Source organism: Dictyostelium discoideum (genome assembly GCF_000004695.1).
Source record: "Dictyostelium discoideum AX4 chromosome 4 chromosome, whole genome shotgun sequence".
In the NCBI taxonomy this organism is placed as follows: Eukaryota; Evosea; class Eumycetozoa; order Dictyosteliales; family Dictyosteliaceae; genus Dictyostelium; species Dictyostelium discoideum.
The window spans coordinates 2880546-2895545 of NC_007090.3; the positions used below are offsets into that span (position 1 = coordinate 2880546).

Genomic DNA, 15000 nt, shown 5'->3' on the forward strand with positions numbered 1-15000 from the left:
TTTTAAACATACACTAATAATTGTTTTTATTTTTTTAAAAAACTTATCATATATATATATAGGTTATTATGGAAACTCATCAAAAATTTAAAAAAGCATATATTGAACTTATTGAAACTTTTTCAGTTATTAGAGGTTGGATTTCTTTAAATATACCAAGAATTGAGGATGGTAACAATTTTGGTGTTGACGTTCAAGAAGATATCATTACACAAATTACAAAATTAGAAGAAGTTTATACATCTTTATTAGATGGTTCTGAAAGTTATTTTGCATCAAGAGCTTCTCTCGTTAAAAAGATTTTAAAACATAAAGATATTGAAGCTTATAGATATTCGTATGTATATATTTATAAAAAAAATAATATTTCATTATTCATATATTAATAATTTCACTTTTTTATTTTTAATAATAATAATAATAATAATAATAATAATAATTTTTAGACTTGCTCAAGTCGATGAAAAAGAATTTACAAGATTTAGTTTTTCATATTTTGATTTAGCAAATAATTATGCTACAACTTATTCCTTAATTGTAAAGAATTTTGCTAAACTTGAAACTCCAAGACCAACAAATGCTTCAAATATTTATTAAAAAAAAAAAAAGAAAAAAGAAAAAATAAAATATACAAATGGTTACCAACTAGTAACTTGTAAAAAAAGAATTAAATAGACGAAACCACTACTATCATCATATCACTGCCGCCACCACTACCTCCACTATCTCCACCACTATCTCCACCACCACCCCCGAATCATTACACTCTCTCTTTCTCACAAATAAAATATAATATCACACAAATTTAAAAAAAAAAAAAATAAAAAAAAAAAAAAGATTAATCTCTAATTTTTTATTTTTTTATTTTTTTTTTTGGGAACAATTATAATAAAAATAAAATAAAACATCTGCAAAGATTTAATGTTTTGAAAAAAAAAAAAAAAAAATTAATTTATTCCAATTGTTTCCGAAAAAAAAAAAAAAAAAATTACCAATTTATAAAACTATTTCCTTTTTTGAGATGTTTATTTTTTTTTTTTTTTATTTAATCTTTTAGTTTTTTTATTAATGTAAACTCACTTTTTTATATTTTATTTTTATTTTTTTTTAAAAGGAAAAAGTCATTAAAAATTTTTTGAAAAAAAAAAAAAAAAAATGGAAGAAATAGAAACTATAATACAAGAACCATCCAAACAAAGTCATCCATTATTATCATTTTCATTATCAGGTGATTCAGCAGTTTTTTATCCATCAGTAGAGGATTTAAGATTAATTTATGCTTTAAGTGAAAATAAACTAAAAGAATTACTAAATCAAAAGAGACAAATAGAAGAAGAGATAAGAAAAATACAAGACAAAATCATTAGAATGGAGATTGAATTACAAAATAATCAATTTTGTGAAATTAGAAAAATTCAATCAAATTTTAATAATATTAAAATAATCGAATAAATAATTGTTTATTTTTAAATTTAATATTTTATTTTCTTTTTTTTTTTTTTTTTTTTTTTTTTTTTTTTTTTTTTTTTTTTTTTTGGCTTTTTTTTTTTTTTTTTTTTTTTGCTTTTTTTTATTCAAAATTACACAAACGAATCATTGGTATTATGCAGTTTGAAAAGGTAATTGAAGGATTTAAAAGTGGGATAAATAATGAAAAATTGAATTTACCAATCCCATGGGATTGGGTTTGTAATAATTTAATATCACTACTACAAGAGTATTCTGATGGTGTTACTTCAACAATAGTAAAAACAGATTTACAAAATAAGGTATGAAATACATATATTATAATTATTATATGATAAATTTTTTTTTTTTATTTATTTAAAAATACAATCTACTAACATGTAATTATAAATAAAAATCTTAAAAAACTCTTTTTAGTGGGATTTAGAGGGTATTGATGTAATTTCTAACATTAATAATGGTTTAAATAATAGTTTCAATAATAACGACAACGAAATTGATTATAAAAAACCAAAATCATTATATTTATCTTATAAAAGAGAAACAATACCATTTGATTCAATTATAGAGACAACAATACAATCAATCAATAGAAAAGATAATCAACCAAATACGAATGATGAACAACAAACACAAACGCAACCAAAAAAAAAATTGAAACATCATCACCATCAAAGTTTTTCAAATATAATTACCATTGGTGATTCTTACTATATCAATCAATTATGGTTACATCCAAGATTTTATAGTTATTTATCTGAATATTTTGGTAATTCACCTTTAATTTCACCTGGTAGAAATATTAGAATTTCAAATATTTTACAACAATATTCAAAAGCTTCAAAAATTTTTAAACTTGATAATAATAATAATAATAATAATGATAATAATGATAATAATAATAATAATAATAAAAAGGTACAAAATAAAAAACAAATTATATTACCATCATCAGTATTAATAATGATATTAAAAGATATTGAAGATTTATCATTTACAGAAAGATTAAAACATTTTAAATTATCAAATATATTTCTTGATGGTAATAAATCATTCATTCCTGATGAAAATTCAGTATTATGGTTACGAGTTGAGAAAATATTAAAAGTAGAGGAAAAGAATACTCAATATAAATGGGATAGGATTCTACCATATGATAGTTTCTTAGGTCATAGTATGAAACAAGTAATGATATTATCAGAGTTATTAGATTTTAGAAAAGATAATATAAAGGATCAATCATTATCAATCTCACCATACACTGTTGAATTGGTATTCTGGGATGAGCAAATCGGATATTTAAGATTACTACAAAAAGGTGAAAAAATCAGAATTAAAGGAGTTTATTATAATAATAATAATAATTTTAATAATATAAATAATACAAATAATAATGATATTAATAGAATCGTTTTAGAAGTATTACCATCTTCAACAATATGTGTATTACCAAATGATAATAAAATAAGCCCAACTATAAATTCAACAACGACAACTGCCACCCCTTCTACCACTTTGGCAAACACTACATCTAAAATTTCAGAAAGAATGGATATTTCTAATGCTTTTGGAACAAATTTTTCATTATTGGTTAATATTTTAGAAGTTGATTTTTCAAAGAAACAACAAATTATTTATAAAGTTTATCAAAATAATACAATAGCAAAAACAATAGATATAGTTTTAAAAATTGATGAAAATAATAGTAAAAATAACAACAATAATATAATTAGCAATAGCATATATAAAAATAATAGAATCGAAGAAGGTCAATTAGTTTATTTTAAAAATTTAAATATAAAAGATGGTGTTGTTTATTGTATTGAAAACAACAACCCATTATACAATAATAATAATAATAATAATAGCTATAACTATATTATTATTTCAAAAATTCAAGGTTTATTATCAAGTAGATTTCTATATAATCAAATTAATATTGATCAATTAAATGATTACTCAAATTCAGTTTTCATTGGCGCAATAATTGGTATAAATAATGAAAGTAGAAAAAATTTACAAAAGGTTCATTCAGTTTGTAATAAAGAAATTAATTTAACAAATACCAATATTATAGAAAATAATAATAATAATAATAATAATAATAATAATAATAATAATAATAATAATAATAATAATAATGATAATAATAAAGATTTTATATTTTGTCAACATTGTAATAGATCAATTAATCAAGTTGAAATAATGTTAAAATTTAATTTCACTTATAAAATTTGTAGTCCCATTGGTATTGGTAATGATGTAACAACAAAAACTAGAATCAATTTAAGTGCAACATCAACAGCCCATTTTCAATTCCTACAACTAAATGAATCAGAATTTGAGTTATTACCAATTGAAAAACAAACCAAACTATTCAATTTAATAATTGGAAAATTTTATTATCTTTCAATATCAAAAATTGACGAAAATCAATTTAGAATTGATAATTGTTCAAATTATCAATATTAAATAATATAAAATAAAATAAATACAATTTATTATGTTTTTTATGTTTTTTATTACTTTTTTATTCTTTATTATTTATTTTTTTTTTGTATTATTAAAATTAATTATTTAGTTATTTAATCTTCTAATCTTCTATTCCATAATCTTTTACTTTGTAAAATGACAGAATTATAAATCCAAATATTAATTTGAAGTTGTAAAGATTCTTTTGAAAGATGACCAGTGTATCTAATTGGATTATGAGAAGTTTTATCAGTGTAAACCACTTTAGCACCACCATCAACGGCATTAACACCAACACCACTTTTATCTAAAAAGTTTTGAATCTCTTCAATTAGAGATACTATATAATTTGAAGTGATATCAGTATCCAATAAAGCATCACCATCATTGAAACCATATTTTCCAAAGATTGAAGATAATGTACATCTTTCAAAAACGATTGATTGAACACTATGTTGATTTTTTAAACGAGTAACAGTACCTCTTGAACCAAATGTTAAAACTCTTAAAAATTCAACGATTTGTGAACTATAAGGTTGAAATAATTCATCATCACAATCTAATGGGAATAATGAAAAATTGAAATAACCAACGACATCACCAGCATATGGTGAATCTGAAGAATGTTTTTCTAACCATTGATTACCATTAAATTTTAAAAGTGCATCTTCTTTATCTATAAATCTAAATGCACCAATTGGTGTATTCACTTTACCATTTAAAACGATATTACCAGTTGGACAACGACTATCTAATCCTACTTCTTCATCATCTTCTTCATCTTCATCTTCTTGATCATCATCATTTTTATTACTATTATTATTATTATTATTGCTATTATTGCTATTATTATTTAAAATAAATGTTGTCATTGTCAAACCTTTTGACATTTCTTCAATAAATCTTTTTCTCCACCAACTTCCGTTTGGATTTATAATTTTCTCTGATTTCCATCTGCCTGGTTCTGTAAATTCACTACATTCACTCATAATTGATACTATATATTGTTCTGGTTTAAACCCTAATCTTTTTTTCTCTTCTAAATCTTTTGGAAAAAAAATAAAATAATATTTTTAATATTAGTATACATTCAAACAAAATAATATTGATTGGTTGGTTGGTGTGAAATTTCCAAATTGTGAATTCGTTTTATAAAAAAAAGCCTACATTTCTTTTTAAAATATTCTTTATTTTTATTTCTAGTTTCCTCAAATGGATAAATTTGATGTAAATTCCATCTATCAATAGAATATTGAATCCAACATTTATCTAATTTTATTAAAACTGAATTCCATTTTTTATTTAATTTTGAACAACTAAAATAATAACAATAATGAAATCATTTATTAGTATATATCATTTATATTTATAAATTTATTTATAAATAATATAAAATTAATTAATTTCAAATAAATACTTTGTAAAATCTTGAGGTGATATTGATTCAAAGATTTGATATAAAATTTGATGTGGTAATGAAATAAGTTCAATATCTTTCTTTTTTTGGGTATTATTATTATTATTATTGTGTTGGTTAATATTTTTATTATTAATATTATTGCTACTACTTTTAATATTAGTTTTATTTTTTATATTATTATTATTATTATTATTATTATTATTATTATTATTATTATTATTATTATTATTATTATTATTATTATTATTATTATTATTATTATTTTCTGAATCAATATTTGTAGGTTTTAATTTATTTATTTCTTCTTTTAATTCATCTAAAATATCATCTTGATGTTGTTTTGTTTTATTTATATTTTCATCATCTTTATTTTTATTTTTATTATTATTATTTTTATCATTTTTATCATTATCTGGTGGTGAAGGTTTAATTGCTTTAAATAAACCAAATGTTAAGACAATCACTGAGGCAATAACACCAAATATATATTTATTTTTAAAAAGTGTTGTAAAAAACGATGCATTATTTGGTGATTGCATCTCTTTACTTTTTTTTTATTTTTAAATATTTATTTATATGAGTGTGAAAATAGTAAATTTCTTTTGCCAATGTTTTTTTTATTTAAAAAAAAAAAAAAAAAAAAAAACTAATGAAAACATGAAAAAATTGAAAAAAAAAAAAAATTTGTCAAAGGACCATCAAATATTTGTCCCGTGAAAAATGTTTAGCTATTATAATACAACTTTTTTTTTTTTTTTACAGTTTGTAATTAATTTTTTAATTGATTAAGAAATTAGACAATAGATGAATAATTATCATTATAATAAATAGATTTTATTTTATTTTAATTGACGAAGTTGTATTATTATTATTATTATTATTATTTGTTGTATTATTTGAATTTAAATTTATAAGAGTAATTTCAGGATCACAAAATATACGAAAAGGTGGATGAGTACCAAGTCCACGATTTACATAAAAGTTTAATTTATGAGAATTTTGTAAGATTTGAAAATAACCTTTACCAAATTTCCAATTTTTTAAAGTTCTTTTACCAGGATATTTAATATTTCTAATGAATTTAATTGGAATCTTTTGAATAAAACTTTCAAAGTATGGTAAAAGTGGATCACCATTTGTAAATCTAGTTTTAAAAATTCCATTAAATTTTGGAAAACAAATTTGACTACCATGTGAATGACCAGCAATAACCACATCAACATTTACATTATTCTCTTTTAATAATGATACATGATCAGGATTATGTATTAAAAGGAATTTAATTAAATCATTTGATGTTGTTGAATTTATTTCTCTATATAATCTATCCATTTTATTCTGATCCGTATTTGCATAACTATCAATACCAATTAATTGAATGGCACCACCACCACCACCAACTTTATCTTTACCCATTGGATAAACAATATCATTTTCCAATAATGTTATATTTGTATTCTTTAATGCATTTTTAATAATTTCTGGTCCCAATGTTGTTTTATAATCATGATTACCAAGTATAGCATAAATACCATATTTTGACTATTTTTTTTTTTTATTGAAGATATAGATTATTAATAATCTATTATTATTATTATTTTTAATATTTTTTATTAATATTAATTACCTTTAATTGTGATAAATGTTTTTTATATAATTGAGTTATTGGTTCTGGATCCCTTTCAACTAAATCACCTGTTATTAAGATTAAATCAGGATTTAAAGCATTTGTTGAATTTATAACTTTTTGAAGAAAAGAATCAGATATTCTTAAAGGTAATTTGTCATAGTGTATATCTGATAATTGAACTATTTTGAAACTTTTTTTATTTGTTTTACCTTCTACTCTATCTATATTTAATTCTAATGTTTCAATCTTTAAATTACTTGAAAAAATTGGATAAAAAACTTTACTAATTAAAAATAATATAATTTTAAAAAATAAAACTTTTAAAATAAATTTTAAAATTATCTTTTTTAAAAATAATATAATTTTAAAAAATATTGTTTGTAATATCATCTTTTATTTTTATCTTTTATTATTTTTATCTTTTTTTTTTTTTTTTTTTTTTTTTGTTTTTTTTTAATTAAATGATAATGTTTTAATAAAAATAAAAAATAAAAATAAAAAAAAAAGGAGAAAAAAAAAAATGAAAAAAATTAATATTAGGGGACTTAATTTTTTGGGTTAGTGACTCATTTATATTGTTTTGATGAGATGACGAATCTTTTTTTTTATTTTTTTTTATTTTATTTTTAATTTTATTTTTAAACTCGGAAACCCTTTTATGGAAAATGTAAGAACAAAAAAAAAAAAAGACAAATGTTTTTGTTTGTTTTTTTTTACAATCAATTTTATTTATAGAAGGAGAAGGAAGGAAGCGTATTATTGATATTATTATTATTATTATTATTATTATTATTATTATTATTATTATTATTATTATTATTATTATTATTATTATTATTATTATTATTATTATTATTTTTATTATTTTTATTTAATTAATAGTTTATTAATTATTTGTTTATTTTTATTTATTATTTAGTAGTTAAAGGATCTATTGTTTGTGGAATCTCAATTTCAAATTTGATTGTAAGTTTATTGCCAACAACAAAACCCTCACCCAAAGTATTTATAGTTTTACATTCTGCAAATTTTTCCCATCCAATACCTTTATCGTTTTGAAAGTATGAATTTTTTTCTAAAAACAATTATTATTTTTTTTTTTTTTTTTTTTTGGTTTAGACAATATAATAAAAATTATATAAATTAAATATTACATAAATTAAATAATATAAATTATTTAAATATTTTTTTTTTTAAAAAAAAAAACATAAAATAAAAATTAATAAAATGGATATTAATTAAACATATATATATATATATTTTTAAAAAAATAAAATAAAATAAAATAAAATTTACCTTTTTTAATTGATTTTGTTGGATCGGAATTTACAATTTCAAAAGAGAATTTAATATTAATATTTGGGGAAGCTTCATGTAAATGAAGATAAAGTGAAATGTAATCTTTATTTGCTGGAGTGAAACCATTTGGAAAACAAGACACATTATATTTTCTAGAGTTAAAGTAAAACATTGGACAAGATACTCGCTTGGTAGAGGTAACTTCATCGTTTGGGATATCGATTACTTTTTGCATCCAATTTTCAATTACCCATTGATTTGAGTATTTATTTATATTGGTTAACCTTTTCTCCAAAGTTTCATGACTACATTTCAATCGTTTGAAACATCTATCACTCTCATCCAGTAGGATACGATGTTGATCTATAATGTTTTGAATGAAACCTATATGATTATTCTCTGATGCTAAATGATTGGCTTGATGTTTTCTTTGAAAGCTTACTTGACATCCACCCTCTTTATATTTACATTGAATGGTCATCTCGGGACATACCTCCAAATGCTCCGATAATTCCATTCTCAACATCTCTAATTTACAATGTGTACACTTTATTTTGTATGATTGACATTCGCTCTCCAAATGATCCTTATTGATTTTGGCTATTGGTGTTTTACAATATTGACATGGTACTTTTAAATATTCACAAGACTTATTATGTTCCTCCAATTGATTCTTTCTAAATCTACTATTAATTTTACATTCATCACCATTTGGACAATTTATAAATGCATATTGACAATTTTTAAAATGTGTTTCCATCTCTTCAATTCTAATTATATCTTTACATCCATTCTCTTCATCTTTAATTATTTTACCATCTTCTTTTTCTTCTTTATATTGATATTTACAATATACCTTTAAAAAAAAATAAAAAAATAAAAATAATATAAAATAAAAATAAAATAAAAAATTAAATGTTATTATTAATTTTAATCCTTTTTTTAAAAATTATTTATTATTAAAAATATTATTTATTCTTACCTTTTTCTTTTTAAATTCACTTTCTAAAAATAAATTACGTGATAAAAACTCTAATTTTACTTTTGCCCTACAGATTGGACATTCTTTTTTCTTATTTTCAATCTGTTTTGTCCAACAATCTGAGCATAAACAATGGCCATGAGGACATTGATTAACTTGAATTTTATCGTGACTCTCACTAAGGAGATCTGTACACACTATGCATGAAAAACTTTCTGATAATGGTTTAACTAATAAATCACTAATTTTAAACTCTGTCATTTCATAATATTATTATTATTATTGTTACGTATTAAAAAAAAAAAAAAAAAAAAAAAATTTTTGATTCTATTTTGTTTCTTAAATTATTATAATTGTTAATATTATTTACAATGTTTATTTATGTTTTATTATTATTATTATCTTTATTATTTAATATCTTTTATTAATTAATTAATTAATTTTTTTTTTTTCTTTTTAATTGGTTTTTTTTTTTTTATTAAATTTTTTTTTTTTTTTTTTTCTATCTCTTTCTTTAATATTTCTATCTTATCCTTTTAAGTGTTTATTTTTTTTTTTTTTTTTATTTTTTTTTTCTTTTTTAAAAATAAAAAAATAAAAAAAATAAAAAAATTAAATGCAAAAACAATTTAAAATTTTTTTTTTTTTTTTTTCTTTTTTTTTTTTTAAAAAATTTCAAGAATTATTGGAATTATGATCGCGCTCCCACTAAATAAAAAAATTTTAATTAAAATAAAAAATAAATTAATTATTAAATGGATATTTTTAGAAGTCGAGCTTAGGTTTCGAAGATCTTAGCACAAATTCGTTCTATTCATTTATTAATAAATTAATTTTCTTTTTTTAGGTCAAAATTTCAATATAAACACAATTTTTAAGGTGTATTTTCATAGGATGATTCCTTAATATGAAATCAATTAATTAAAAGAATATGTAAAACCCAATTAATTTTCGATTTGATGATTTTTTAATTTTTCTTTTGATTTGGATTGGACAAAAAAAAAAAAAAAAAAAAAACTGTTTAAAATTCAATCCACTCGTTAATTAATTAATTTTCTTTTAATTAAAAAAAATTAAAAAAAAAAGACGATAAAAATAAAAATAAAAATAAAAATAAAAAAAAAAAAGAAAATATCTTCACATCAAAAAGAAAAATATCAAGCGAGTGACCTTTCGGTTTAATTTTATTTACACATGCATGAGAAGTATATTTAAATGAAATTTAATTACTAAATTTTGATTGGATATGGTTTTCATTTTTTTTTTTTTTTTCCTTTTAAAAAAATTTAATAATTAAATTTTATAAAAAAAAAAAAAAAAAAAAAAAAAAAAAAAAAAAAATTAAATAAAAAAAATAAGGAAGTAAATAAATAAATAAATATATAAAATAAAAATTTTTTAAAAAAAAAAAGAAAAATAAAAAACTAAAAATAAAAAATCTAATAATCTGTGCGACACAAGCAAAAAAAAACACCATTTCTTTTTTTTCTGACGAAAATGATCATCACAAAAGTTTTGAAATAAAAAATAAAATAATAAAAAATAATTTCCAAACCACCAGGACAAAAAAAAAAAAAAAAAGAAAAAACCATTAAAAATTCAGTCCAACCATTAATTAATTTTAAAAAAATTAATAGACATGTTCATTTGGTGATTTTCTTAATCAAAAAAAAAAACGATAAAAAAAAAAAGACGATAAAAAAAAAAGGTAAAAATAAAAAAAAAAAAAAAAAAAAAAAAAAATTCTAAACAGCCAAAGAATTACAACATCGCCATTATTCCAAACATTAACAAAATTGATAGGTATTAGTTGAGAAGGTTCTAATTTATCACCGGAAAGATATTGGGGTGTTTTCTTAATTTTCTATTCAACTTTTACTCAAAAAATAAATAAAAAATAAAAAAAAGTTTATATGTTTAAAAACTAAAATTTTAATAAAATAATTTTTATTATTTATTTATTATTTTTTATTCCCTCCTTTTTTTTTAAAGTATTATTTAAATTGTTATTATTATTATTATTATTATTATTTAAATTTAATTATTAATAATTCTAAAATTTAAAACCTCTTTAAAGTAAATTATAAACTTTGGTTGAAAACAAGTATAAGCTTTATCTATTAGATAATTTATATCATATATTGTTAGAATTTTTGAAGTTGGAGTTATTTCATTTAATAATATATTTTTATGTTTTTCAGAATTTACTATATATTCAAACATTTCTAATTTACCTAACGATATTGAATAAGATAATATTCTAGTAATTACTCTTGAACAATGACTTAATGATAATATTCTTTCAAATAATTTAAAATCCGATCTAACTGCAATTTCAAATATTAATGAATCATTTAAAATAATATCCTTATCAGCAATATGTAAACCTTGATGATAATAATATAATAATAATGGTGCATTAATAATTTGGGATGGATCTTGAACTAGATGAGTTGTTTTTGATTTCATTCTCCTAATTTCATTAAAAAGGTATGAAATTTTCTCTATTGACCCATGTAAATAATATTTTGATTTAAAAAGTGTTACAAGGTCAGTTTCTTTTAAAAAGTCTTTAATATTATCGTTATCTAATATAAAATCTATAGTTTCATTTGAACAAATTCTAATTTGATAAAAAATATAAACATTTCCTAAATCAGCAAAATAATTAATTGGATAATTATTTTTATAATGATACAATAATTGATAATTATTATTATTATTTCTTAATTCATCATCACCATCACCATCGCCATTATCTTCTCCTTGTTCTCTTTTAGTAAATAAACAATCGATTTTAAATTTAATAATTGGTTTTAGTTCTAAATTATTTGGTGATAATAAATAGTCAATTACTTGAGTTGATTTTGGGAATACAAATGTTTGATGTGGTAAAGTAGCATTTGAAGTTGTGGTAGAAGATCTTCTAATTTTATCTTTTAATAAATTTCCAACCATTTCAATTAAAATAATATCATTTAATGAAACTAATAAATCAAATAAATCAATCATAATTCTAAAACTAATATTGCCACCATCTAAAAAATAATCTAAATATTTTATTTGTAAATCTTTTCTTCCATTACAATTTTCAAATAAAAATTTTCTTGCATCAAATCCAACTAAATATCTAAACCATTCATAATTTTCATTATTACCACTACCACTACTTTTAAACATTATACAATAATATAAATAATTTCTAATAGATTGTTTTTCAACACTATATGGTATTATCATTTTAAATAATTTTGAAATTAATAATTTTATTTTTTCATTTTCATTATTAATATTATTATTATTATTATTATTAAAATTTATATTTTTAATTATTATTGATAATGGTAAATTTAAATTTTTAAATTGTAATTTTATATTATCTAATTCCTCAATTGATAATGGTTCATCAATTGTTTCTTTTAAAAGTGGATTAATTAAAATATCAGATGACCCAAAACTTTGATTATTTAATTGTTTTTTTTTTAATTCCCAGTTTTCTAATGATGGTAAATTTAAAATTGAAATACTATAACATGAATTTAATAATGACTCTAATGTTGATTTGAAAAATAGTGTATTAATTTTATAATCTATTGGTTTTAATTGATTTGGTATTGTTTTATTTGATAATTGTAAAGTTTTAAAAACTAAATATTGTAATTTTTTATCGATATCAATTGACCGATTTTCTTTATTTATTATTGAATTCCATAAGATCTGATTATCCATTTCTGGGCAACCCAATTGATTATAAATATAGTTTGCCATTTTAAATGAATTCAATCTAACTGATGATATAAACATAGTAAGAGTTGGTTCAATTAATTTATATTCCATATAAAGTAAATCTAATGCTATATAATTATCATATGAAATTAACTTTTCAACTAATAATTTAATATTCATAAATTTAAAAAAACTTGAATAATAATTTTTAAATAAATAATAATAAAATTCTATATCATTATGTAATGAAATAATTTCAATTGATTCCTCTTCTTCTTCATCTTCTTCTTCTTCTCTAGTTGTTTTTATTTTTTTTATTTTTTTTTTTTTTTTAATATCTGGAATTGAAAAAATTGAAAATAAAAAATCAGATTTCTTTGGATCAAATTTAATTTCTTCATTTTTTTTTAATTCATTTTTATTTTTATTTTTATTTTTATTATTTTCACAATTTCCAAAGAATCTATTTATATCATGAGGATATTGTAGAGGAAAATATATTTCATTTGATACTGGGTAAAATGATAAATTCTCTTTACCTATTTTAACTTTATCTTTTAATAATGAATAATGTTTATTATCTATCATCCATTGAACACTAGTTATTTCGTCATATTTAAATTTTCCCTATTTTAAATAATAATTTTTTTTTTTTTTTTTTTTTTTTATTATCATTAGTGTGTTGTAAATTATTTTTTTTAATTACTATTTAAAACAACTAATTAAAAGATTTAATAAATACCCCCATAAAAGATGAGGTTGAAATAAATGAAAAAATTAAAGATGAAATATATTTATTATTAAAAACTTTAAAAAATAATTGTTTTTCCATTTTAACAAAAATCTAAAAAAAAAAAAAACCTATAATGATTTAAAAAAAAAATAAAAAAAAAATAAAAAAAAAAAATTCTTTTTTATTTCTAAAAAATTTTTTTTTTTTTTTTTTTTTTTTTATGATTGGTAACCTTGTTTTCTAGGTTGGAAAAACAATTGGTTTTAGCGTGTCATTTCAAAATATGCATTACCACGTTTTATAAAAATTTTCTAGTCACCAATAAAAAATTCCTATTACATTTTGAAAAAACACGATAAAACCAATTGTTTTCTCAAACTAGAAAACTTGTTGTTGTTCATCTAATTTGAAAAAAAAAAAAAAATAAAACTAAAAATAAAACTAAAATAAAAAATCAAATAATTGGTGTGACATGAACACTAACAAAAAAAACACCGTTTTCTGACAAAAATGATCACAAAAATAAAAAATAAAAAAAAATAAAAAAAATTTTTTTTTTTTTAAAAAATAATTTTCAAACCACCAGGACATACACAACACCAACTTTTCATAAAAAAAAAAAAAAAAAAATATCACAATAAAATATAAATAAATAAATAAATATTTAAACGTTTCATCTCTATAGAATGAAATTCAGAGAGAAAATAATATGCATTTGTTTAGTTATTTTTTCATTATTAACATTAATTGCAACAATCATTATAGTGGTATTTGATTTATTACCTAGTGTAAGTATAGAAAAAAAAAAAAAAAAAAAAAAAAAAAAAAAAAAAAAAAACTAATAATTATTTTATGGTTTATTAATAACATAATTTAATTCTTATATTTGATATAATATCAATATTAATTTATTATATGTATATGTATATAGATGAAATTTGCAAAAACATATATACCATCAGATTGTAAAGTTATAAATCATTATTTTAATACTACAGTCATACCAAGTGATGAAAGATGTATGGAATTAAATAATGATGTATGGTGGTACAATAAATTGGGTGCAAATGCATTCTATTATGGTGTAATTGAACATAAAGATAAAGATAATAATAATAATATTAATAATAATACAAATAACACCACTGATAATGGTGGTGGTGGTGGTGGAAGTAGTAGTAGTAGTAGTAGTAGTGATAGTAATAGTGAATATGGTAGTAGTTATAGTTATAGTTATGATGAAGATAGTAGTTTAGGACCAAATGAAAAGA

General features: G+C 19.5%; 8 protein-coding genes across 8 annotated transcripts in view; 4 read left to right on the top strand and 4 right to left on the bottom strand.

Annotated features, from left to right (window-relative positions):
- psmE3 (proteasome activator complex subunit 3) overlaps positions 1-597 on the top strand; it is a gene marked incomplete at both ends in the record, with an annotated part of 1069 nt that extends 472 nt beyond the window's left edge. The window contains 2 exons of the mRNA XM_634785.1: positions 63-337; positions 447-597. Coding sequence (XP_639877.1) covers positions 63-337; positions 447-597 — 426 coding nt within the window. The remainder of the gene's footprint in view (positions 1-62; positions 338-446) is intronic.
- Positions 598-1155: 558 nt separating this feature from the next.
- DDB_G0285121 (hypothetical protein) lies at positions 1156-1452 on the top strand (the record flags this gene model as incomplete). The annotated part of the gene is made up of 1 exon (XM_634786.1): positions 1156-1452. The coding sequence occupies one exon, from the start codon at positions 1156-1158 to the stop codon at positions 1450-1452; it is 297 nt and encodes a 98-aa protein (XP_639878.1).
- Positions 1453-1604: 152 nt separating this feature from the next.
- On the top strand, positions 1605-3939 carry DDB_G0285123 (hypothetical protein; the record flags this gene model as incomplete). The annotated part of the gene is made up of 2 exons (XM_634787.1): positions 1605-1769; positions 1885-3939. 2 exons carry the CDS (start codon positions 1605-1607, stop codon positions 3937-3939), a joined length of 2220 nt encoding a protein of 739 aa, XP_639879.1.
- A 113-nt stretch (positions 3940-4052) lies between these two features.
- Positions 4053-5898, bottom strand: DDB_G0285125 (cyclin-like F-box containing protein; the record flags this gene model as incomplete). The annotated part of the gene is made up of 3 exons (XM_634788.1): positions 4053-4984; positions 5107-5255; positions 5357-5898. 3 exons carry the CDS (start codon positions 5896-5898, stop codon positions 4053-4055), a joined length of 1623 nt encoding a protein of 540 aa, XP_639880.1.
- Positions 5899-6193: 295 nt separating this feature from the next.
- Positions 6194-7379, bottom strand: DDB_G0285127 (hypothetical protein; the record flags this gene model as incomplete). Its single annotated transcript, XM_634789.1, has 2 exons — positions 6194-6901; positions 6987-7379. 2 exons carry the CDS (start codon positions 7377-7379, stop codon positions 6194-6196), a joined length of 1101 nt encoding a protein of 366 aa, XP_639881.1.
- A 521-nt stretch (positions 7380-7900) lies between these two features.
- DDB_G0285149 (RING zinc finger-containing protein) lies at positions 7901-9531 on the bottom strand (the record flags this gene model as incomplete). Its single annotated transcript, XM_634790.1, has 3 exons — positions 7901-8064; positions 8286-9144; positions 9271-9531. The coding sequence occupies 3 exons, from the start codon at positions 9529-9531 to the stop codon at positions 7901-7903; spliced, it is 1284 nt and encodes a 427-aa protein (XP_639882.1).
- A 1776-nt stretch (positions 9532-11307) lies between these two features.
- DDB_G0285155 (hypothetical protein) lies at positions 11308-13828 on the bottom strand (the record flags this gene model as incomplete). Its single annotated transcript, XM_634791.1, has 2 exons — positions 11308-13623; positions 13739-13828. The coding sequence occupies 2 exons, from the start codon at positions 13826-13828 to the stop codon at positions 11308-11310; spliced, it is 2406 nt and encodes an 801-aa protein (XP_639883.1).
- Positions 13829-14415: 587 nt separating this feature from the next.
- The window catches only part of DDB_G0285129 (hypothetical protein), a gene marked incomplete at both ends in the record, with an annotated part of 1038 nt that continues 453 nt past the window's right edge, over positions 14416-15000 (top strand). The window contains 2 exons of the mRNA XM_634792.1: positions 14416-14517; positions 14661-15000. The exon at positions 14661-15000 is cut by the window's right edge and continues 125 nt beyond it. Coding sequence (XP_639884.1) covers positions 14416-14517; positions 14661-15000 — 442 coding nt within the window. The remainder of the gene's footprint in view (positions 14518-14660) is intronic.